The 24,218-nt window shown below is 47.3% G+C and overlaps 1 protein-coding gene across 1 annotated transcript in view; it reads left to right on the top strand.

The window, feature by feature from the left end:
• SLC2A9 (solute carrier family 2 member 9) overlaps positions 1-21,631 on the top strand; it is a 176,017-nt gene extending 154,386 nt beyond the window's left edge. The window contains 2 exon segments of the mRNA XM_032631748.1: positions 20,920-21,083; positions 21,085-21,631. Of these exon segments, the coding sequence (XP_032487639.1) occupies positions 20,920-21,083; positions 21,085-21,172 (252 nt within the window). The 3' untranslated portion in view covers positions 21,173-21,631.
• Positions 21,632-24,218: the final 2,587 nt, after the last annotated feature.

The following is a 24,218-nucleotide window of genomic DNA, read 5'->3' as shown; positions in this document are numbered from 1 at the left end:
ATGGCCTCTCAAAGGAGGTGACCTCAGAGCAGAGACCCGAGTGAAGTGAGAGAGCAGTCTGGGAATGGAGATGTCCAAGCAGAGAAACAGCAAGTACAAAGGCCCTGAGGCAGGGCCATGCTTGGACTGTGTAAGGAACAGCAAAGAGGCCAGTGTGGCTGGAACAGAAGGAACAAAAAAGACAGGAGAGGCAAGAAATTACATCTGAGAGTTCTCCAGGGCCAGGAACACAAAGACGAGGACTTTACAAGTGTTCCGCACAGAGCAAGGGTCCCAGCTGCATTCCAGGAGGGAGGGTCAAGCTTCTCTGCCCTAATTCCCACCAGGGTTCCCTGCTGCCCAGAGAGCAGGTGACACCACTGGTGAAGGTGAGAATCCATCAGAAACCTCTGAGAAGGAACCCACCATCTATTTTCAGGGCCTAATTCAACCCTCCTCTTTTCATTAACTAGTGCCAAGCCCAGCACATTCCAGAGACTCTGCTGCACGCTGGGCTGAGTGAAGGTCAGTGGCCCAGCTGCAGGCCACGTGATGGGTACTCCTGCATCCCCGACTGTAGCGCAGTTACTCTGCACCAGCCTCCCTGCACGTGGCTTTATGAATTCACGTCACCATCATGCAGGCCTGAGCTGCGGTTTCTCATCCTCTCCATCCTGCAGAGAAGCTGAGGCTCAGGGAGTAGACGGGGTCAGCCCCAGGTCCTGAGTCACTGTCCAACCCGGTGGCTCTGCCCTGCCCCCTCTTCCTCGTCGACATTCTCCATGTGCCACTCTGTCTCAGCCTCAGAGTTAGGGGCTGACGCACTTTGCAACTTTTAAAGCATCCTGACTCAGCTACAGCCGTTGCATCTCTGAAACGAAAGTGCCACAGGGAGGCCATGGACCAGAGAATTAGAGACGGTTCCTCGTTCATTTACTCCATCCTCGGGGCACCTTCGCTCGGCTGGGCCCAGAACACAAGTTGTCTTTTCAATTGACTTCAAACCTTAAATGGCTTTTTCCACTTTGGTTCAAAGCCAGCAGAGCCAGGGGGTCAGTACAATATTCATTATTGTGGGGAAAATTCACTTTAAATCGCTTCCTTGCCAACGCACATCTCCCCACCACCCTTACAAGTTAAGTGAGACATTCTAGAGCCTTCACACAACCCGCAACTAAGCTTTATGTGTCCTGGAAGTAGGCCACATCTTCTGAGAGATTTTGAGGGGGCATGAAAGACCTCTGGACCCCCAGACCAAAAAAGGGCATCTCACTTTCCCGCTGCAGTTTGGGAGTTAACAGCACTGACATGCCACTAATGCAGCGTTTACTGGGTGCTTGCTGAGTGCCAGGCGCTATTCAGCCCTGTCAGTGTTGGGAGGTAGGGTCTGTATTTTTCCCTTTACAGACCAGGAGCCTCAGAGAGATGCTCAGAGAAATGACAGAGCCCGGTTTGAACCCCTTCTCTCACCCTCATCGGTAAGACACGGGAGGAAAAAACCTTTGGTTATAAGCAGATGACTCTTTTAAAAGCCCGTTTGACCTGGGGTTGAGTAGTTAATTTATCTTTAAGCACACAGTCTCACACACACACACACACACACACACACACACACACACACCACAAACCGCTCAGAGAGGTCTCCAGCTGAAATCGGATTTCTGTGACTTTTATTTCACTTTGTTCATTTAGCAAATCGTAGCCCATCCACAGCGTCTCCCAAGTAGAAATGCGGTACTGCATTTACCTTGAGATATTTTCTTAGTCCAGTGAGTCTGGCCCAGATTCATGCTCAGTGCATGCTAGCTCAACATACGCAGCTGGCTTACATGTCAAGGAAAGGGTAGAGGAGAGGACAGTGACCACAACTGGGCATTTGCTATGTACCAGGTCACATGTGCAGTCACGCCACTGCATGGAAAGTCTTATCAGCCCCATGTGTCAGTCAGGATGGGCTGGGGTTTGCTGCAGGAAGAAGCAGCCCCCAAGCCTCAGTGGTGTTAAACCACCTGGGATAGTGGTAATGTTCACTGCAGGGGAGACTAGAGATTCTGCCCCAGAGCTTCCTGACTCAGGGATGTTGGCTGGCAGGACCCTTCTCTCTGAAATAACTGCCCCCATGCCAGGTGGAAGGAATGTGGCAGGTCTCACACCTGCCAGTTAAGACCTTGGCATGGCAGTGACGTGTGTTCTGTGCAACTTTCCGTGATTGAAAGTCACACGACCACAACTTACCTAAGGGGAAATGCACGCTGCCTTGTGTCCCAAAGGGGAAGAGCCAGAAAGTTTGCGTCCTTCCCTGATGAGGACCCTAGCCCACTGTTTGAGGAGGAAAGTTGGGCTCAGCAGGCTTGGGAGACTTGCCCGAGGCACCGGAGCTCAGTAAGAACATGGTCATGGCCACGGACTTGTGTTCTTCCTCTACCCACAGGGCTTTTACCGGTTTCACGCTCCTTTCACAATAACCCAATTTCTGATGGCCTTGAAGACGTGTTGGGGGATCATGTTCACTCCAACTGGCTCACTTCCAGCCCGGCGCTCACCTGCCTGGGAACCCCGGGAGCCTGAGAGGTTCCTGGGGTCACAGCTCATGCTGGGTCACCCTGCCATGATACGTCTCTGAGGGCAAAGTAGGACCAGGACTCCGAGAGTTATAATGTCCCTCCTGCAAGAGCCGTGTGCTAAGACTGTCACCACATGTAAAAATGCATCCATTCGCGCTTTCAGGATAATCTCATAGAGAAGTCAGCTCCAGGGATGCTGAGAGCCTGGCCTGGAGCAGGGGAGTAAGGCAAAGGAGGGCTCAGCCTGGTTTAAGGGCTAAGGGGTGGAAGGGGTGCCACCCTCCCAAAGAGCCGAGGTCCCACCAGGCACAAATGATACACATCTGCATGCCCATCTTAGAACATCCAGACCTGCTGTTTCCTCTCAGACACGTCGGGACACAGGTGTCATGGGAGGGTTGGGAGAATCACTCTTTATAAGCTTGGGTTTCAGGGCTTGGGGCAATGCAGGGAGAAGTACAGGGGGTGACAAAGAAAGACAAGTGGCTGGGGAAGGCCTGGAAGACAGGTCTCTGATCCATTCCCTGGGAGGTGCTGGGCTCATATCGCATCACTGCCTTTGGCATTTGGGGCTAGAGCTGGAGAGAGGCATGGGTCCCACATCAGAAAGGGACCGCCTGACCTTGACCTTGACCTTGCCTGGAAATGTCTGCAGGACGTCGTGAAAAGCTGGCAGGATCTCGTGGGAAACAAGAGACTTGTGAGGACCTGGCCCAACACAGTGTAGGCAGGGGACCCGCTGTGAGTGCGTGAATCCCCTCGCTGCCCCTCTGCCAGGCCGTCAGCAAGCCTTCGCTTGGAGTCCTCTGAATACAGGAGTCTCAGGGCCGCTGGAGGTGGGCGATTCCATTGTTCCAAATCAAATTCTTAGAGCCCGCCCCTTGTACTGGCCAAGACTATGGGCCTATGAGGGTGAACTTCTGTGTCTGTCTCCGGAACAAGGCGACCAGAGCCTGCAGGCTGGGCCCTAAGCTACGCTGTATCCAGATGTGTGGCCTGAGGCCTGGTCTCGACCAAATGAATGGCTGAGTGGGAGGTAACGTCTGTCAGGGACCCACAACGGGGCACAGGACACACTTGGTCTCATTGAAGTAACACTGAGTGTCACGACCGGGCCAAGATCACACTGTTACTGAAGAGTAGGACCAACATTCAAAGCCCAGTCTCTCTAAACCCTCCAGGGTGCCCCCGTGCAAAGAAACCACCTAGACTTCAAAATGCACATATTCATTCATTCATTCTATAAACGCTTGCCAAGTCTACAACATGCCAGGCATTGCTCGAGGATCTGGGGACACAACCTTGGGAGGCTCTAAGCCAGGGCAGTGGTGGGCTGTGGGAGAGGACAGGTATGAACCCCAGGGGGCTCACACCAAGCAGTTCTCACAAGAGGGAGGTTCTCCCAGCTGCAGCAGTCGGCCCGGGAGGCATCTCAGAGAAGAGGCACAGAGCACAGCCTTGAAGCATGAGGGGCGCTTAGATCCGTTGTGATGCAGAGGAAGGGCATCCCAGGCAGAGGCAACAGCGGGAGCAAAGGCTCAGATCTGTGGAGGCAAATCCTGAGTGTAGAGGCGCCAAGTGGTCCAGAGTGGCCGAGGGTGTTGGGATGTAGAAGTAGTATTATCGGGAGGAGGGCCAGGCAGGAAAATTCGTCTCCAATCATGGGAGAGCTTAGATGCTGAGGTCGAACTTTTGGGCCCAGATATAAGTGAGGACTCGACTCCAGTGTAAATGCCGAGTTTTATCGTTGACATCAGAACCGCAGACACACCCTTGTTGCGCAGCTGCTTCCGGGTGCTGGTGGATAGTGAGTCCCGTTCTCCTCCCGCCCGCTCCGCTGGGACACACTTACCTTTGCCAGGAGTAGCAACCCATCAGTCACAAGCGTTCCACCCTGGCATTGGCCACAGGGATTCCCACTCCAGCTGCACACCTGGTTCGTGTGGGTGGGTGGTGGAAGTGACCGTGCAGCAAAGCCACAAAGACCCTTCCGAGCCACGACGCGGTGCTGAGCACCCACAGGAGCCCACCCCCTGGGTCCCTTCACTCCTAGGGGGTCTCAGTTTCCATTTCAATTAAAATGGAAATAATGGTCCACAGGATGGTTGTATAGATAAGACGAGATACTACACTGTCTTGGGCCGGGTTCCCTAGAAGCAGAGTGAGAGACGGATGCCGGTGCACAGAAACATCTCATCCCTATGAGTGTAGCTCACAAGGTGCTGCCACCTGTGGGGCATCGTACAGCTGAGACGCGTGAGGCTGGGCACGTCTTTGATTTGTCCAAGGTCGTCCAGCCGTTAACGCTCAGGTTCAAGACACCAGCTGAAGTCCTCTGGTGTCCACAGCCCAGTCCCCAGCCCAGCACAGGTGCAAATCAGAAGGGATTCGTGGATGTGTGAATCCAGGTGTATCAAGTTGAATGATGGCCCCCCCCAAAGATATCAGGTCCTAATCCCTGGAACCTCCAAGTGTTCCCCTATATGGAAAAGTTGTCTTTGTAGAAGTGATTAAGTAGAGGATCTTGAGGCGGTGGCCCCAGATGCTATCGTAAGTGTTCTTATGAGAGGGAGGCAGAGGGAGATGCCATACGGACAGAGAAGCATGTGAGGGGAATTCCCTGGCGGTCCGATGTTTAGGACTCCACAGTCTCACTGCCAAGGGCGCGGTTTCAATACCTGGTCGGGGAACTAAAAGCCCACAGGCTGCGCAGTGCAGCCAAAAATAAAAATTAAAAATTTTTTTACTTTAAAATAAAATTTAAAAAAAGAAGGAGCGTGTGAGATGTGACCATGGGGGCAGACTGGAGTGACGTGGCCACAAGCTAGGAATGCCAGCAGCCACCAAAACTGGGAGAGGCTAGCCACAGATTCTCCCCTAGAGCCTCCAGAGGAAACGTGGCTCTGCCAACACCAGTGACACTGATTTCAGAAGTATGGCCTCCGGGACTCTGAGAGAATGCATTGCTGTTGTTTCAAGCCACCGAATCTATGCTAATGTGTTACAGTAGCTAAAGGGCACTAATGCAGTAGGAAACCACCCAGATTGACAATCAGAGCTGACATTGATTGAGAATTACTGTGCTCTGTACATATTGTAATTCATTTAATCCCACAACAGCCCTGTGGGGCAGGTGCCATTATGGCCCCATTTCACAGATGGAGAAAAGGATGCACAGAAAAGTTAAGTCACTTACCCAGGGTTGCACAGCTAATCTAATGAGTGGCAGTGGTGGGATTGAAACCCATGCATCTCCAGGGCATGCATTCCTGACCACTGCACTCTACGGTGTCCCCCCAAAGTCTTTCATGCAGAGGGTGAGAGGTGCTAATTCAACCTTGAAAATGACACCACCAAGTGCTCTAAGTGATTGTGGATTTGGTCAGATCAAATTCCTGAAGCACATTATTTGGGGGAGACGATTTAGGGTAGAAGCCGGTGATCAGGGCGGACACGTCTACCCCCCTCACTTACCCGAGGAATCCTGCGTCAAGCCCCTGGAGGCCGGCTCCGCCTGGCGTTTAGACGCACACTGGTTCTGTACAGCCTGCCGAGCAGACCTGCTCATCACCGCCTGCTCCTGGGCTCCCTGCTGGGAAGAGACCAGCAAAGGGCCTGATGCTCCAACGTGCTGAGAGAGAGGCCAAGCCAGTCACTCTGTGGATGGGTCCTCCACCCTGCTGTCCGATTTTAGGAGCTCTGTTGTAGCACTTTAATAAGCATGGAAACAGGTTGAGGGATCAGGGTTTATCGTCAGAGGGCCTGGGTTTGAGGCCCCGCTCTCTGTTGATAAGCTGTGTGGTCTTGGATTTCTCCAGACTCACCTGTATATGGAGGATGATAACAGAGCCTCTTCACAGGGCTACTGTGAGGAAATCGTGCGATGCTTGCAAAGCATTATTATACGTGATAGCTCATAGCGTAGGACAGGCCATGGGCAGAGATGACGAAGGTGCAGGTCGGCAGATGAGTTTTGGGACGGGGTGTGCAGGGGCTCAAGACAGCAAGGAGGAACTACAGAGTTGAGGAACGGGGAGTGTATGCCTTTCCTTGGGCTCCTATAACAAATTAGCACAAATTGGGTGACTTAAAACAATAGAAATCTATTCTCTTACAGTTGTGGAGGCCAGAAGTTCAAAGTCAGTGTCCCTGAGCTAAAGTCAAGTTGTTGGCAGGGCCAGACCCCCAGCAGAGGTTCCAGAGGAGAATTCTTTTCCTTGCCTTCTCAGCTTCTAGGCCGCTTTCCTTGCATTCCTTGTCTCCTGGCCCCTCCCCATCTTCAACGCCAGCACCTCGCTTCAGTGGTCACGTCGCCTCGCCTTCTGTGTCAAATCTCCCTCAGGCTCCCTTTTATAAGGGCGGCCGTGATTGCAGTTATGCCAGGTCAGATAATCCAGGATAATATTCCCATCTTGAGACTGTAACTAAATCACATCTGCAAAGTCTCTTTTTGCCAGATAAAGCAACATTCACAGGGTATCAGGACCTAGATACTTGAGGGCCATTGCATAGCTGACTACAGGAAGTACAGGTGGGTTTTGGAAGCCGGGCTGAGACACATGGTCAGAGGCTCCCCAGAAACCAGGCAGATGTGATGCTGAGTCCCTGACTACTGCTTCCCGGGGTGAGCCCAGGGTGGTCCTGAGACCCCCAGGAGGAGTCCTATGGTGACAGTTCTGGGGTGGTAGAGCTCCTGCTAGATTACAAAAGGGCCTGAATGTGCTTAGTAGCAGGAGACAGACTGGACGTTCATACACTAAATACAAATAGTCATTGCATACCAGGTCTTTACGTCAGGCATTTGATATTTCTTCAGTGAATGTTGGGTAGACCCTACTACACTTGGAATGCTGTGCTAGAGAACTTACACTTGATCCTGTAGACCAGGGGTTTTCAGCCCTGAAAGCACATGAGAGCCACGGGGGGTAGTCTAAGATAAATGAGTAGGAAGATATCTCTGTGACCCAGGCTGGGGAAGGACAAGACCCCTAAAAGCACAAACGATGGACAGAGAAGGGACAGATCCAATTATATCAAAATCACGGGTTTCTGCCCAACAAGGAGCAGCAAGTTCAAGGGTGCCTCAGACAACGGGTGAGAGAAGCCATGTGTAACCTCTAAAGCTGATCAGGGATTAACTCCTAGAGTAGTAAGGACCTCTTGCGAGTCAACTATAAAAAGATATGAGGGCTTCCCTGGTGGCGCAGTGGTTGAGAGTCCGCCTGCCGATGCAGGGGACACGGGTTCGTGCCCAGGTCTGGGAAGATCCCACATGCCGCGGAGCGGCTGGGCCCGTGAGCCATGGCCGCTGAGCCTGCGCATCCGGAGCCTGTGCTCCGCAACAGGAGAGGCCACAACAGTGAGAGGCCCGCGTACCGCAAAAAAAAAAAAAAAAAAAAAAAAAAAGATATGAGTCCCTGTAGGAAAGGGAATCAAAAATAAGAAAGGGCAGTTCCCAGACAAGAAGCCTAAAGGGTAACACAGGGGAAGAGAAGCTTTAAACTTGTTTAAATCAAATAAAGGCAAACTAAACTAATAACATACCTCTGTAAAGAGTTAGTCAACTGTTTGCCCAATTGTCAAAATTAGAAATTTGGAGAACACTAAATGTTGACAAAGACCTAGGGAAATGGGAGACCTCGTGCACTGGTGGAACCGTCTAATGCCAATTAATCAAATTAAGTATCCATATACACTATGACCCAAAATTCTACCCGGAGGTTTTTGCAAAGGTCCATAAGATAGAGTGTACAGGGATATTAACTACAGCACTGTTTGTGGCATCGAAAGGCTAAAGGTAACCTGAGTAGCCATCCCTGAGGAAAAGAATAAATAAAGCATAGTAGATACACCCTACAAAACAGTTAGGCTGCAGTGAAAGCAATGAACTAGAGCTTCATCATCAACGTGTATGAATCTAAACCCATTGCTGAGAGAAGTAAAGCACAGAGTGGAGTCTGTAGCCTGATACCACTTATATAAATTTAAAACACACACATAGGGCTTCCCTGGTGGCACAGTGGTTGAGAGTCCGCCTGCCGATGCAGGGGACACGGGTGCGTGCCCCGGTCCGGGAAGATCCCACATACCGCAGAGCGGCTGGGCCCGTGAGCCATGGTCGCTGAGCCTGCGCGCCGGAGCCTGTGCTCCGCAGCGGGAGAGGCCACAACAGTGAGAGGCCCGCGTACCGCAAAAAACAAAAAAGAACACACACATAAAACAACAATACAGATTTTCACAAAGAAAAAGCAGACAGATGATAGATAGAAAGATAGATAGATAGAGACAGATAGATGATAGATAGATAGATAGACAGGATACGTTGATTTTAAGAACATTTATTAAACACTTAAACATGAGTTTGTCTAGAGTCGAGGGGAGACCACTGAAGGGCGAAAGGAATGAGAGCAGATGAGGATAAAAAGAGGAAAAACAAATAAATATAAATAAGAGAGGACTGTTACACAGTCCAGTAATGATAGTGTGTCAAGAAACAAGGAATACGATTAACTCATCCTTGCGACCTCCTCTTCTCCCTCCTATTTTTCCTTTTTTCCTGTAAAGTTATGAGGCCATTCTAATTATAAATGGCTCAGGTTCACTATAGAAACTATGAAAATATAAAGAAAAAGAAGTGAAAACACCCATGTTATGGATTAATGATGCTGCTTCCTTCCTTTCCTCCAAATATACGTAATTCTTCATATTTATAAAACTTGGAACCTATTTTTTTTGTTTTGGTTTTTGCTTTTCTCACCCAGCATGATCTCATGAGCATTTCCTTATGCCCGTGGACATTTTTAAGGCAAATTCCCTCTGAGAGCAGAGTTCCTGCCAGCTGGGGCATCCCCAGGGCCTCTGGGTTTTCAGGGATTGTTCAGGAAATCTTGAAGTTATGACTGTTGACTCAAGCTGAATGGCCCTGCCGGACACGCTGACGGAGACACCAGTCAGGTGGCCACATTTAGATTTGGGGAATTGTCAGCCTCCTGACCCAAACTGGGGAAGGCAGTGATGCTTAAGTTTCCTTTCTGGATGGAAGCTTGCTAGGTTCCTGGGGCTGTCGCTGGCAGTGATGCAGGCATTGGAGAAATGCGGGACTTACAAGTTCGGAGTCGCACCCCTCACCCCACACAGACCCTCCCGTGGGGTCAACTTCTCCTTGCTGCAGACTCCGTAAAGGAACCATTTCCATTCCACAGCCCTTCTGGGGGCCACCTCAGCCATAATCAAAAGCCACCGTACTCATTTCCTGGGGCTACCATAACAAAGTACCACAGGCTGGGGGGCTTAAACAACAGAAATTTGTTTTATCGAAATTCCGGAGGCTAAAAGTCTGAGACAAAGGTCTTGGCAAGGTTGATTTCTTCTGAGGCCTCTGTCTTTGGCTTGTAGACAGCTGTCTTCTCCCTGTGTCCTCACATGACCTTCCTTCTGTGTATGTCTGGTCCTAATCTCTTCTTATAAGAAACAAGTCCTCCTGGATTAGGGCCCACCCATATGACCTCATTTTACCTTATCACTTCTTAAAGACCCCAGCTCCAAATACAATCCATCTGAGGTATTAGGGGTTAGGATTTCAACATATGAAGCATGAGGGGACATAATTCCACCCATAATAGCCAGCAAGAACTATCGCTCACGTATTTTGGTCCTTTCACTTATTCCAAAATGTGTCAGTGGCACATGTGTCCAAATAGAGGCAAGCCCTTGCAAGCCCAAAGAGACGCTTTCAAGGAGCATGAACTTCTTCAGAAAAAAATATCTGGGCCAGCATGGTTCTGGAGATTGGCAGGAATCAAACCAGTATTCTAACCCACTCATTAGCAGAGGGGCCCTGAGGTATTTTCTTAACCTCTCCAAGCTTCAGCTTTCTCAGTTTTCTCATCTGTTGGAGGATAAATAACCCAGCTGCTTGCCCCCTCCTTGTATGTGTCAGGGCAACTCTGATGTGTGGTCCGCTCTCCCAGAGGACTCCAGCGAAAACACTGAGCTCTCATTGGACACGCCCCCTTCTGTGTTAGTTTCCTAGGGCTACCGTAACAAAGTCCCCAAAACTTAGAATGATGGAAATGTATTCTCTCACAGTTCTGGAGGCTAGAAGTACAAAGTCAAGATGTTAGCAAGTTTGGTTCCTTCTAAAGGCTGTGAGGGAAAGATCTGTTTCATACCCTTCTCTTAGCTTTTGGTGGTTTTCGGCATTCCTTGGCTTGTGGCTGTATCACTCCAATTTCTGCTTCCATCATCCTATGGCCTTCCATCTGTGTGCGTCTCCATGTTTTTTTATAAGGAGACCAGTGATTGGATTTAATGACCTCGTCTTAACTTGACTACATCTGCAAAGACTATTTCCAAACGATGTCAGATTCACAAGTACCGGGGGTTGGGACTTCAGTATATCTTTTGGGGGGAAACAATTCAACCCACCACACCTTCCCTATATAGGGTGACCATCTCGTCTTAGTTTTCCCAGGACTGTCCCTGTAAGTCTCACATCCCAGAAAACCCCTTTGTCCCGGGGAACTTGGGACGGTTGGTCACCCTCATCCCATCTCAAAATTGCTCCCCGACTAGTGCCCCCTGGATCACCTCCCAAATAAGCTCTCATGCCCCAGTCTCAGGCTCTGTGTCTGGGGCTGCCAGCCTAGGGCAATTCCTGTAACACTGGCCTGATCTCTAGGACAGAGTAAGTTGGTAACTGGTAGCTGCTGTGGTTGGTGGCGGTTCTGATTGCCCTTATTGTCCAGGCACAAAGGCAAATGTCAGGTACAAATGATTATATCGTGAGTCCGCCCCTCCTACCCATCTTGTTGTGGTTCCTTCTTTACGTCTTTGTTGTAGAAAACCTTCTCTGGTAGGTTCCAGTCTTTTTCATGGATGATAATTGTGACTTTGGTGTGCTTGTCAGAGGAAGTGAGCTCAGGGTCCTTCTACTCTGACATCTTGGCCACTCTCCAGGTACCAATGAGACACAAGAAGAAACTGCAGAGACTTTGGGGTCAGACAGCCTGACCTTGAACCCTGGCTTTGCAGCTCAGCAATTAGGTGAAGGGAAGGCTGGTCAAACTTTGCCCACCTTTGGTTGCCCTCTTAGCCATAATTTTCATTTCTATAAAACAAGAGAATTGCCCCACTTTTGCAGCAGGGCTCCCCAAAGAATGAGAGACAAAGTTAAGACTTCAGTGCAGGGTCTACCCACAGACACTCGGGATCGGTTGCTGTCATGATCACTATTAGTACCGGGAAGGCTGTTTCCTGCCGTGCGATCTTAGGGTCACCTGGAAAGAGGAGACAGGACAGAAAAAGCAATCATTGTAAACGCTGGAAACTTGCACCACCCCTTACCAGCTGAGCCATCAGGACAAGTGGCCTCTCAAAGCTTGCCTTCTCCCCCTCCTTCCTCCTTCTCTCCCACCCACCCTGCCCGCTTCCTGCAAAATGTTCTTGATGGGCTGGGCTGGGCTGCCTTGACCCTTGGGGAGATTACTATCACTCTCTGTTTCTCTGCCCTCAGCCACAGGCTGCCTTCTCCTCTGAGCCTTTGCTGTGGTCAGCATCACCGTGTCCCTTGGGTCGTTGGTTGTAAAAGCCTCCAGATAACTGGGCTTCTGCCATTAGCATCAATATTTTCTGGTTGGGAGAAAATGGCATGCAAATGTATGCCTGCTTGATTCCACTGGAGTTCTAAAATTCCTTTCGAGTTCAACAAAATCTGGAAGCAAGAAAATGATTCTTTTCAACTTGAAAAATATCCCAAGTGCCTGTGCAAAGTGAGGGGGAAAGCTGATGCAGATCTGAGATGGTGGGCTCTAACAGCAAGCAAAACCGCCCCCGGCCTCTCTGGATGGGCCAGGGGATCCTCTGAGGAGAGAGCATCTTTCATGCGCTCACCTGCCTAACATTTCGGGAAGAACCGACACGACTCTCACGGGACAGGTGTAGTTTCACGGGAGGAAGTAAGGTGGGGGGCTTAAGTGGGCTGACCAGTGCAGGGGACCTTTCAAGCTGAGACTGAGGAAGTGTGTGTGCGGAGTGGGGGAGGGAGGCGATGCCTGGCAGAGAGACGGAAGGTGCTGGCCGAAGCCCTGAGCAGGTACAGAGCAGGCATCCGAGGATGCCTGCCAAATCCCTCGAGGCGCTGAAGGCATGATAGAGATTTGGGGTTTATCCGACGGACTCTGGGAAGCCACTGCATGATTTTAAGACATGATTCATTTTGTACTTTTAAAAGACTTCTTTAGCTGTCTGCTGGGAACTAGATTGAGGTCAGGGGCAGGAAAAATGGATGCTAAGGTGATAGAAACCAGAACAGTGGTTAACTCTGTCGGGGAGTGGGGTGGGGGGAATGGACTAGAAAATGGCACAAGGAACTTTCTGGGGAGGTGGGAATGTTCCACATCTTAATAAAGGTGTTGGTTACACAGGGGTATACTTTTCTCCAAATGCATTGACCTATATGTACAATTAAGATCTGGGTAAGTTACCGTATGTAAATTCTTTCTTGATAAAAAGTTGTATGTTTTTTAAGAAAGGAAAAAGATGTTTCAGGGTAAAGTCATCAGGACTTAGTAACAAAAACAGGCAGAGAGGGAGGAAATAGTCAAAGGTGATTTCGGACATCCGTCTCGGGCAGGTGGGAGGATGGCAGTGCCAGTTCTGAGAGCAGTGGAAGAGAAGCAGGCTTGCCCGGGACCGGGAGGCTGCGAGTGGGAGGCGTCAGCAGGGTAGTTAATGTGGCTTCCAGTGAGCTGAAATGCCATCCGTCAGGCAGCCCCAGGGCTGTGTCTACTCAAAGGCTCCTGGGCAGCACCAACAAGACCTTAACAGTACACGTGACAATGACTTGGAAGCCACAACACATGCCAGAGATGTAAGTCATCGCTAAGATCCCTGCCCCATTCTAACTTCCCCCAGAAGCATCCTAATGTTTCAGGTCCACTCTGCTCGTAAAGTAGAACAGCCTGGCCTTTCAAAGCTCTTTGCAGAATTGGAGTTACGAGTGTAAGGCACCTGGCTTCCCATCAGTTCTTAAATGGTGGTCTGGGCCCTGACTCATCCGAGAGCTCGCTTGAATCACCAATGAACCAATGTTCCAGCTCCACGGGTGGGAGTGGAATCTCAGCAGAAGAATTCTGTTTTTGTGTCATCGTGAAAATCTAACTTGGACCACGTTTTGTACCTTCATGCATCTCCATAAGAGTCCTCCCATTTCATTCATTTATCCCCTCATTGGACATATTTATATGAAGAAAATGCTTAATATAGTGAGCCAGGCACTGTCTTAGGCTGAGGGTACAACAGAGAGCAGGGGACATGGATTCTGCCATCATGGAACTTACAACCCAAGCTGGGCTTGGACACCAGGCGAGGAGACGAAAAGTTGTGGGGGGAGGGAACAGCAAGCACAGAGGCCCAGAGACAGCAGGAATCATGATGGAGGCAGGAGTGACCAAGAACCGATGTGAAGGAAGCACAGGGTTTTTTTTGTAAATAAAGTTTTATTGGAATGCAGCCAAGCACATTCATGTGTGTTTCATTGTCTCTGGTTGCCTTCCCACAAAAGCAGAGTTGAGACGTCCTGACAGACTGGATGGCCCTTTATAGGAAATGTTTGCCAACCCCTGGGCTAGACTTCCAGCCTGGAGATGCCAAGGGGAGGCTAGATTGGAGGCTACTGAAGGAGGGAAGCACACCAGGACTTTTGGGAGGATCTGCTGAGAGGACAGGAGGTGTGACAAATGACTTTCAGAGTTCTAGCCTGTGTGGTCCAGCCTCAAACATCCCCCTCTACATTGTGCAGAGCCCCACAGAGAGGGAAGAAAGCCGACATTCACATCACACTGGATGCGCGGCACTGTTCTAAACACCCTGTGATTAACTTACTTAGGAAAAGAGTCCACACCAGACACTATGATGAGTTCTTGGGACCCAGAGAGGGGTGACATGTGCCTCTGTCCCCAGGGAGACAGCAATTGGGATGCCGCCAACTCGCAAAGAGTGGGACATGCGCTGTAGAGGTTTGTGGACATGCTTGGACCCAGTGTGAAAGATGAAGAGAAGGCTTCTAAGTCAGAAAGAGTCCTTCTGGTCAGTTCTGGGGGATGGAGCTACTATTGCAGGAATTATTCATTCTAACTCAGAACACTTTTTGCTTTTGATCATCTGTTTGATGGCTACTTCTAAACTGAACCCAGAATTACACCAGGTTATCATTTTGTTACCTCTAGAGCTCGTGGCTTTTGGTGACTAGATTTCTAGGCAGTGCGCATGCCTCTCCCCCTGTCCACACCCAACAAAGCTGATATGCAAAGGAATCCAGGACTAATTTGTCAGAGCTCATGACTTTGTTCCCAGCTCTGTACTTCGCATCTACTTTCCTTGTTCAGGGAAGCCGGCAGCTCTAAAGAGCTGCTGTGTTTTCACATCGTTCTGATAAACTGGAGTAGAAGAAAGCTGAGATTTCTCTTTATTCTCAAGGATCTTTTCCTAAAAGTAGCACTTTGCCACAATTGCCTAATATTTTTAGCATAATTTGGTGGTATAGTGCATTCTCAAAAGAAAATTTGTTTTCCATAGTAAAGAATATGGAACACTTTCATGATCATTTGTAATAACCCAATGGGTGTATTCAGAGAAAGGATGTAACTATAGCTTATAACATTTTCATAAGTTGGAGAAGGAAGTTTACCCAGGTGAGAGGGCCAGACACCTACAACTGATGAAGTTCTACTGTTTCTACTACTTCTGTTTCCTCTGAGGCTCCCAGGGGATCCTCAGGACCTCAGGGTCCTGCCTCTACTTCCAGACTGGTCCTCAGCTGAACCACCTGGGAAGGTGAGCCCTGCATCCTGGAGGATTTTTTTTTTTCTTTAACTAAGTGCTTACATCTGACTCCAGCTTTAGAGCTTTCTTTTGGTAAGATTCCTTTTGATACCTGTTCACCATGAGTGAATTACTGCTTGGGTTTAGGCTCTTTCATTTACACTATTAAATGTATATTTATATATGTATATTTTAATTATGTTATGAAACACATCATATGCAAAAGAGTATGAAATGCATCATATACATATCAACTGAAAAAAATGCACAACCTGAAAGTTGAGAGTTATGTTTTATTCGGTGGACAAAACTGAGGACTTAAGCCCGGGACACAGCATCTCAGATAGCTCTGACAGACTGCTCTGAAGAGGCAAGGGGGGACCCAGGATATATAGGGGTTTTTGCAACAAAGACCAGGTAGTCGGAACATCAGAAGATTGCTATTAATTAAAAAAAACAGATTATCTCAAGTTAGGAAATTTAGCGCTTTTCTATGTATGAGATGATGCAAGAGTCTGGGCTTACTGAAACCATTCCTTTGATATGCACCTCAGCTATCTGGGGCCAGCATCCTGTGTTTTCTCATCCTGAGTTTCTTCAGCGTGCAAAGTTGGGGGGGGCTACAACGTCTGATGATTTGATGGCGGGCATTCTGTTTCTATCCTGAGTTCCCTCAGGGCTCACCTTCAGGGTGGCTGTCATGTGATGGCTTGATGGCTGCAACATCCTTTGTTTACTGATACGACAGGCAATATTTTTCTTTCATACATACAAAGAGAAAAATTGTTATTATTGTAATTATAGAATGCATTATATTTAGAAGTAGTAGGGAAAATCAATGTAGTTAGCCAACTTAAGCTGTTGCAATGCCCTGGGTGCCTCTCCCTAATCCCTTAGCAGGGATTTTGTGCTAATTATTCTCTAGGTTTTCTTTAGGATTTGACCCCTGTATGAATGTGTCCCTTAACCATCTAGTGTTTTGCTTTCCCTGGTTTTTATGTTTATACAAAGAAAATCATCCTGAAGATATTTTCTGTGCCTTGTTCTTTTGCTCAACATATACTGTTGAGCACCATCTGTGTCATATGCCCGGCTACAGGCCGTTGTTTTTTACTACTCTGTAGAATCTTTTGTATGAACGTACCCAATTTATTTATCCCTTCCCTTTTCCGTGAACACTGGTGTCGTCTCCCATTTCCTTGCTCTAGAAATAGTGCTGTTATACAACATTGTAAATCTATACTATACTTCAATAAAATGAATTAAAAAAAAAAAAAAACTTTGTAGTGCTACTACGAACATCCGGGTACAATGCACAGGAGTTTCCGTGCTGACGGGAACGTTGACCGTCTGCTATGCAAAGCGGGAGCCACCAGCCATGCGACGGTTGAACACTTGCACGTGGCTAGTGCAACCAAAGAACTGAACTTTTAATTAATTTAAATTCAAACAGCACCACTCCAGAACAGATCCACTCTGAGTGTCATTGCTGGGTCATAGGACACACACAACTCGCCTTGACTTGGTCAGGCCCAGGGATGCTCCAAAGTAGTCGTGGCTATTTACAGCCTCAACTGTACATCCACAGGTATGAAAATGCGTGTTGCTCATCAACACTTGGTATTGTCATTGTCAGGTTTTTCACATTTTTTGCCAATCCGATAGTGTGAAATGGTATAAGATTATGGCTCTAATTCCTATTATCCCGAATTACTAAGGAGAATGAGCACCTTTTCACAAGCTTATTTGCCATTTGTATTTTTCCTCTTTTGTGAAACACTCATTCATACATTCTGCCATTTTCTCTATTAGGTCATCTTTTTCTTATTGATTCGTAAGAGTTGTTTTTTTTAATTTGGGGTACAAATTCTTTGTTCGCTATGTATCACAATACTTCCATTTGTGGCTCTTGTACTCTTTGTATGGTACCCTATTTTGTTTGTTTGTTTGTTTTGTTAGGGCAAGAAATTGTGACTTTATTCGGAAAGCCAGCAGATCAAGAAGATGGTGGACTAGTGTCCCAAAGAACCATCTATGTATGATACCTTTTGATGAACAGATGCTCTTAATTTTAAAGTTGCCAGATTCATTTTTTTTAATTTATGAACTAAGCTTTATGAATGTGAGTGTTTTACAGAAAACCTCTAGTGTGATTTTGTCCATTTTACTAATGGGGAAAACAAGGTCCACACCAGTCGTGGGTGCTTCCCAGGGTGCCATGATGAGTTGAGTGTTTGACAGAGTCAAATCTGGAGTCGAGGTCTATTTCTTCTTAGGTAAGGTCCTTCCTGCAACAGACGTGCTGCCTAAAATCTCGCTTGGGGGACACTGGACTTACCCTCCCATACCAACCATACTTCGGAGGGGTTGAGTAACTTCTCAGGAGCAGTTGGGCAGAAAGTGAATTTCTGAGCTGTTTTGAAGTAAGAGAGGAGACAGGGAAAAAGTGACATGTATATCCTCTGTGCCAGGCACTTTGCCAGATCAACTTCAGTGAATGAATTTGCCCAAGAGAGGCAGGTATGGAAGTGATACAATGGCCTCCATATCAGGCCAACCTGGGTTCAAATTCCAGACACGGCCCTTACCAGCTGGGTAAGTGCAGGCAAATCACTTGCCCTTTCTGATCTTCACTTTCTCACCTGTAAGAGGTTAGGAAGATCTGCTTTGCAACTGCTATTGGGGAAAACTGAAGGATCCCAGTAACATTTATCTGCCCCCCCCCCACACACACCCCAGATAGGGAGTCCTGGTAAATAATGGAGAGAGTGTAAGCTCGCAGCCGGGCCCACTTCGGTGTAAGTCCTGACTCTCAGCGATCCCTACGTGGCTTTGGACACGTTTCAGAAGCTCTCTAATCCTCAATTTCATCTCTTGTAAAAAGGAAAGTGGCTGTATCATCACAGTGTGGGCTATGGGAATCGGATGAGATAATGTCTATAATATTGCTGGTACCCAGGAGGTGCTTAATAAGTGCATTTCTCTTCCCAGATTAAGTGCAATCACAGCTTGCAGGTTGATTGCCAGGTTGCCGCATGGCTGCTGGCACGATATATATTCCAATAACTTGGCCCCTTAGAGTCCTGAGGTGGGCAGTGTCCTTTCCCAGGATGCCTGCAGTACCACAGGGTTCTTGGCTCAATTCTGTGAAGTGGTGAGAAAAATCCTGTTGCCGCACATTGGGTCTCTTGGGAAAGGAAGTGAAGCAGGTAGCTGCTCCACCGGTGTCAGCTCTGCAGGTGACAGAGGGGTCCCAGGCAGCTCCACGTGTGGCCCGGGGTAAGCCGGGAAGCTCTCTGAGCCTCAGCACGTTTATATATTCAGTGAACATTTGTGAAGCACCTACTATGTGTCAAGGAGTCTCCCAGGTTCTGGAAATACAAGAAAAATAACAACTCCTGTCCTCGGGCAGCTTACCACCTGTCAGGGAGAGGGTTAATAAACAAGTGACGATCCTGCTGGGTAGCGGTGAATGGTTTAAAGAACAATGAAGCAGAATAAGTGGAGAGCTGGGGGAGCCCTTAGAAACAGAGGTCAGAGAGAACTGCTCTGAGAAAGAAAGCCGAGATGAAGGGGAGTGGGAAAGCAGGATGTGCAGACATGTAGAAGAAGATTATTCCAGGAAAAGGGAAGAGCATGTGCAAAGATCCTGAGGATATTGGAGGAGTGTCAGAAAGGCAGTGTAATGGGAGCAGAGAAAGAGAGTGGGAGGTCAGAGAAGTAAGGGGGCCATGTGGGTGCTGGGCTTAGAGGCCATGGTAGGGACTTGGGCTTTGCTCACCTGCCTTGGGATGTCATGGTGCATTTGGAGCAGAGGAGAGACATGCTCTGTCCTTTGCTCAGCAGAATCACTGTGGCTTCTCTCTTGAGAATAATCTTAAGCCGGGACACAGAAGAAGCAGGGAAATCTGTTGGGAAGCTATACTAACAATCCAACACAGAGATGATGATAGCTTGCCCCAAAATGGTAACAGTAGAAGTGGTGACAAGTGCTCGGATTCAGAATGTATGTCAAGGTAGAGCTGACATGATTTCCTGATGTACCAGATGTGGGTGTGAGAGACAAAGATAAGTGTTTGGTTGGCTTAAGCAAATGACAGGATGGAGGGGCCATCAACCGAGGCCAGGAAGACCAGAGCAGGAACAGGTTTAAAGGCTCCATTGGGACTTGGTAAGTCAAGATGCACATTTAGCATACGAGGATGTTGAAAGCCATATTGAATAGATTTCATTTCATCTTTAAAACAATATGTGGTATAGATCACCATGTTAGAAATGAGGAAACTTCAATCAGTGCATTGAAGTTCTATCCTAAATGGCACATCTTAAGTGTTAACACATCATGTAAATGATGGAGCCAGGATTTGAATTCTATCCAAATGACTATAGAGCCTATCCCCTCCCTTCTCTGTTCCACTCATGGAATCTCTGTGGACAAGTGGGAAGGCATATTCTCTCCCAGCCAAGTGCTCCCAGGTGTGGACTCTTTACTCCATCCAGGGCCGCCCTATGACCTCTACAGTGCAATGCCTCATTTAATTCTCACAATAACCTATAACTACCAGTATTATCCTCATTTTACAACGGTGGAAACTGAGGCACAAAGAGCCTCAGATTCAGTACACAGTGCATCTAGGATGTGATCCAGAGATCAAGTTCTTCAACACTATGTCATATTCCAAAATTAAATGTTTGTCAAGTCAAAAAATAGCATGTAATTGACTAAAATCAAGATATCGCTTGCTCTGAACTATCATTCAAAGACAGTGTCACCTTATCATTGAATCAGTAGACGTTTGTTAAATGAAAAAAGCACAGCCCTGACAGCTGGAACCTATAAAGCCTTTTATTTAACAAACATTTATTGATCAACTACTATGAGCCAGGCACTGGATAGGAACAGGAGCTACAGAGGTGACTGAGTCACGGAGAAGCTCAAGGTCTAGTGCAGTGGGCAGGGTCATTCCAGTGCTATAATCAGGATACGTAAAGTGATTTCATTCAACATTTCTCTTTTTTTCTAGTCTCTCTTATTTGTAAGAAGCCATACGCCTCAGAGCAGCAGTGAGTTAAATCTTCTGCATATTAGAAAAAATGGTGCTATCTTGGCCTAGCCTATGCTCTGGAATTTTTTTATGAACGGGCATTTCACTTCCCTTTTGACATTGCACTTTTCTCATGTGTATATTGGAGGGAGGAAGAATGTGGTTAATGGTAAATATGAACTTAGGATAAGATTCAGCAAGTATCACATTTTGCTTTCATGATGAGTAATTTTTATATGCCTTGTTTTCAAAATAAATAAATAAAGACTGCCATTTCCTCATCTTTACCAGGGTTTGAAGCTGATTCATTTGTGTCTCATGTGAGAACATCTCATGTAGACATTTATAAGGCACATTTACCCATAGAGCCAGCCTCACATCTGCAGTGTTTTATCCAGGAACATTAATACATGAATGGGAAACTATTAAAAAAAAATCAGCCCAGAGATGGTTTCACAGCCAATTTAGCAATTGTCTTTCTGATGTTTTTTGTCTCTGCCTTCCCACAGAGAAGTCTGGACACCTACTGTTTCCTGGTCTTTGCCGCAATCTGCCTCGCAGGTGCTCTCTATTTGTATTTTGTCCTGCCTGAGACCAAAAACAAAACCCATGCAGAAATCAGCCAGGCATTTGCCAAAAGGAACAAGGCCTACCCACCAGAGAAGAAAATTGACAGCTGTAACTGATGATAAAATAAATGGAAGGCCTCAACCGGACTCCTCCTCCACACTGGAGAATTGTGTCAAAAAAAGGATTGTCTGAATGGATGATCTCACCATTTTTGGAAACGGAAGAGTCCCCCTGCAAGTTCAACCTTACTAAGTATTTAAAAATAAACCTTTGCTAACCTAACATCGCAGCCATTTGGGGTTGATTCACAGCTGAATCCCCCAAACTCTTCTGGCAGCTGGAAAGAATCACCCTATGTTTCAGTGGACCCAGCATTCTTCTGTAGACATCCATGGCCTGCCTTCTTCATGACTTGCCCCATGGTTTCAAAATGAAATTGGGGAAATAGCATTTGAATGCTTTCTCAAAGAATAACAATCTAGTCCGACAGAGGACTCGATGGACTAGAAATCCAGACTGAGTTTCCAGTCCCAGCTCTGCCAGAAATAGCCTTGAGCCACCCTCAGCCTGGATCCTGAAGCATCCAAGGACCCTTGACTTTGATCCTGGATGAAGGTTTTCATACCTCCTAATAAATGCCTGTTTCCAATCTTTAGCTGTACCTTGTGGATCTCAGACTCAGGAGAGGCTGATACCAACCCACCACCCTCCAGGTCCCATCTCTCCCAGGCTGTACCGTGGGGCTCCAGAAATATCTTTACCTCTGAGTATCAGATGTGCTCACAGAGGGCATAAAGGGGATCAATATGTAGAAGACCTAGAGACGCAGACATAAGAAGTGACTTCCCAGAAGCTGAGGCAGGGACTGCAAATTTAACACTGTTCAGTTGAAAAAAGCAATGATAAGAATGATTCTGAAGTTAAACCTAAGCTTGGAGAAAAGGAACACTGTGATTGATTAGTGATGTCTGCCACAGGTATAGAGTGAGAGTATCACACATGCTTTATGTTTGCCAATCTTAGAAGAGATTTACCTGAAAGACAGTGTATTAGTCAAGGTTATTCAGAAGAACAGGAAAATATATATATATGTATATATGTAATTTATTATGAGGAATTGGTTCACACAATTACAGAGGTTGAGAAGTCCCACAGTCTGCCACAGGCAAGCTAGAGACCGAAGAAAGCCAAAGGCCTGAGAACCAGGGTAACCAGTGGTGTGAGTTCTACTCCAGGTCTGAAGGCCTGAGAAGAGAAGTGCTGATGGTGTAAGTTCCAGCCCAAGGGCTGGAGATCAGTGTCCTAGCTCAGCCATCAGGCTGGGAGCAAATCCTCCCTTTCTCCACCTTTTAGCTCTATTCAGGCCCTCAGTAGTTTGGATTCCCACCCACATTGGGAAGGGCAATCTGCTTTACTCAGTCTACCAATTCAAATACTAATTCCATCCAAATTACCCTTGCAGACACACACAGAAATAATGTTTAACCAAATATCTGGGCACCCCATGATCTGGTCAAGTTGACGCACAAAATTAAACATCACAAGTCCACCGCTTGTCAACTTGGCACCTATATGCATCTCTTTAAATCATACTCAGACTCCAAACAAAGACCATAATGAGGTCATAAATCTGCCTAACATGATAGAACTATCCTATGTTCAACCAAAAGTTCACTAACCCCTTCTCCAGAAGAGGAGGTAAAGTCCTTGAGCGATGTTTGCTCTTCTCCTTGATTCTTCATAACTGAAATGCTATGAGGTAAAATTAACAATACTTAAGGACTATGATAAAAAGTCAATACATCTTATGTTACGTGGTGAGGAAATAAAAGAAAGAAAACGAAGATATTGTTAGATCTATAGAGAGAAATATAAACATGTTCATAAAGTGAGGAAATACTCATGATAATTCCAATCTTCATTCTGTAACTGGTCATATGGTCATAGTTGGTATTATCACTACCTCCTTCCACTTTTTGTATTCCCTTGGCCTTCAGCAAACACCTCAGCTGATCCTGGTTCTTTATCTGGTAGGGTGACCCAAACCTTCTTTCCTGAAGGATCTGGGCCATTATTAATCCAGTGACAATTGGGTTGTTATAGTTTTTCATGACCCTTAATCACAGGGCTTGGTAATACTAATGATGCCCTAAGGGATCTCCTGTTTCCAGACGCTCTCCTTTACCTCCACTGTGGAACAGTCATCCAATTTCCCCTTGGTGGTCTGGATCGACCACACTAGACAGCTCAGTATGTCCCTTTTACTGTTTGCTTGTTGATTCAGAGGCACGAGGAGCCCAAAGTGACTGGGTGACAGTCTCAGTGGAATCATTATTGTACATCCTGGTGGAAGGATTCCTCCTCCTGGAACTCAGACTCCTAAGCCAGCAGAGCATAAGGCTGCAGGAACGGGAAACAAACAATTTGCTAGGGGGTCATTAGTGGTAATAGTGAGTGATACCAGTCCCATTTCCACCCCTTGATTCCTGGACCCATGAATCTGTGCTATGGGAGAAACAGCACCATACTGGACACTGATTCAGAGCATACACAGCCGTATAGGGAACTTTGCCCCAGTTCTGCAAGGTATTGCCACCTAGCTCCAAAAGTCCATTGCAGCATTCTATGGAGCCAGCTGCTTCAGGATGGTAAGAACATGGTAGAACCAGTGAAGTCCATGAGCGTGAGCCCATTGCTGTACTTCTTTTGCTGTGAAGTGAGTTCCTTGATCAGAAGTAATTCTATATGGATATCATCATGGCGGATAAAGATTCCATAATTCCATGGCTGTATAGGAAACACTGTGTGCAGAGTGAACAAATCTGTGTCTAGAGTAATTTTCTATTCCAGTAAGGACAAAACACTGCCCCTTCCATGATGAAAGTGGGACAATGTAATCAACCTACCCCAGGTAGCTGGCTGATCACCGAGGGGAATGGTGCCATATTGGGGGCTCAGTGTTAGTCTTTGCTGCTGACTGGTGGGGCACTCAGCCTTGGCCGTAGCCAGGTCAGCCTTGGTTAGTGGACGTCCACGTGGCTGAGCCCGTGTGTACCTCGACTCCTGCCACCATGGCCTCTTTGTTGATGAGCCCATTGGGAGATGACAAGGGTGGCTGGGGAAAGAGACTGACCGGAATCCACCAAATGGGTCATTCTATCAATTTGATTATTAAAGGTTTCCTCTGATGAGATCACCCTTTGAAGATCATTCACATGGGATACAAATATCTTCACAC

This window comes from Phocoena sinus, chromosome 5 (genome assembly GCF_008692025.1).
Source record: "Phocoena sinus isolate mPhoSin1 chromosome 5, mPhoSin1.pri, whole genome shotgun sequence".
Lineage (NCBI taxonomy): Eukaryota > Metazoa > Chordata > Mammalia > Artiodactyla > Phocoenidae > Phocoena > Phocoena sinus.
The sequence above is the reverse complement of the archived record's forward strand: the minus strand, read 5'-3'. Positions and strand labels throughout refer to the sequence as shown.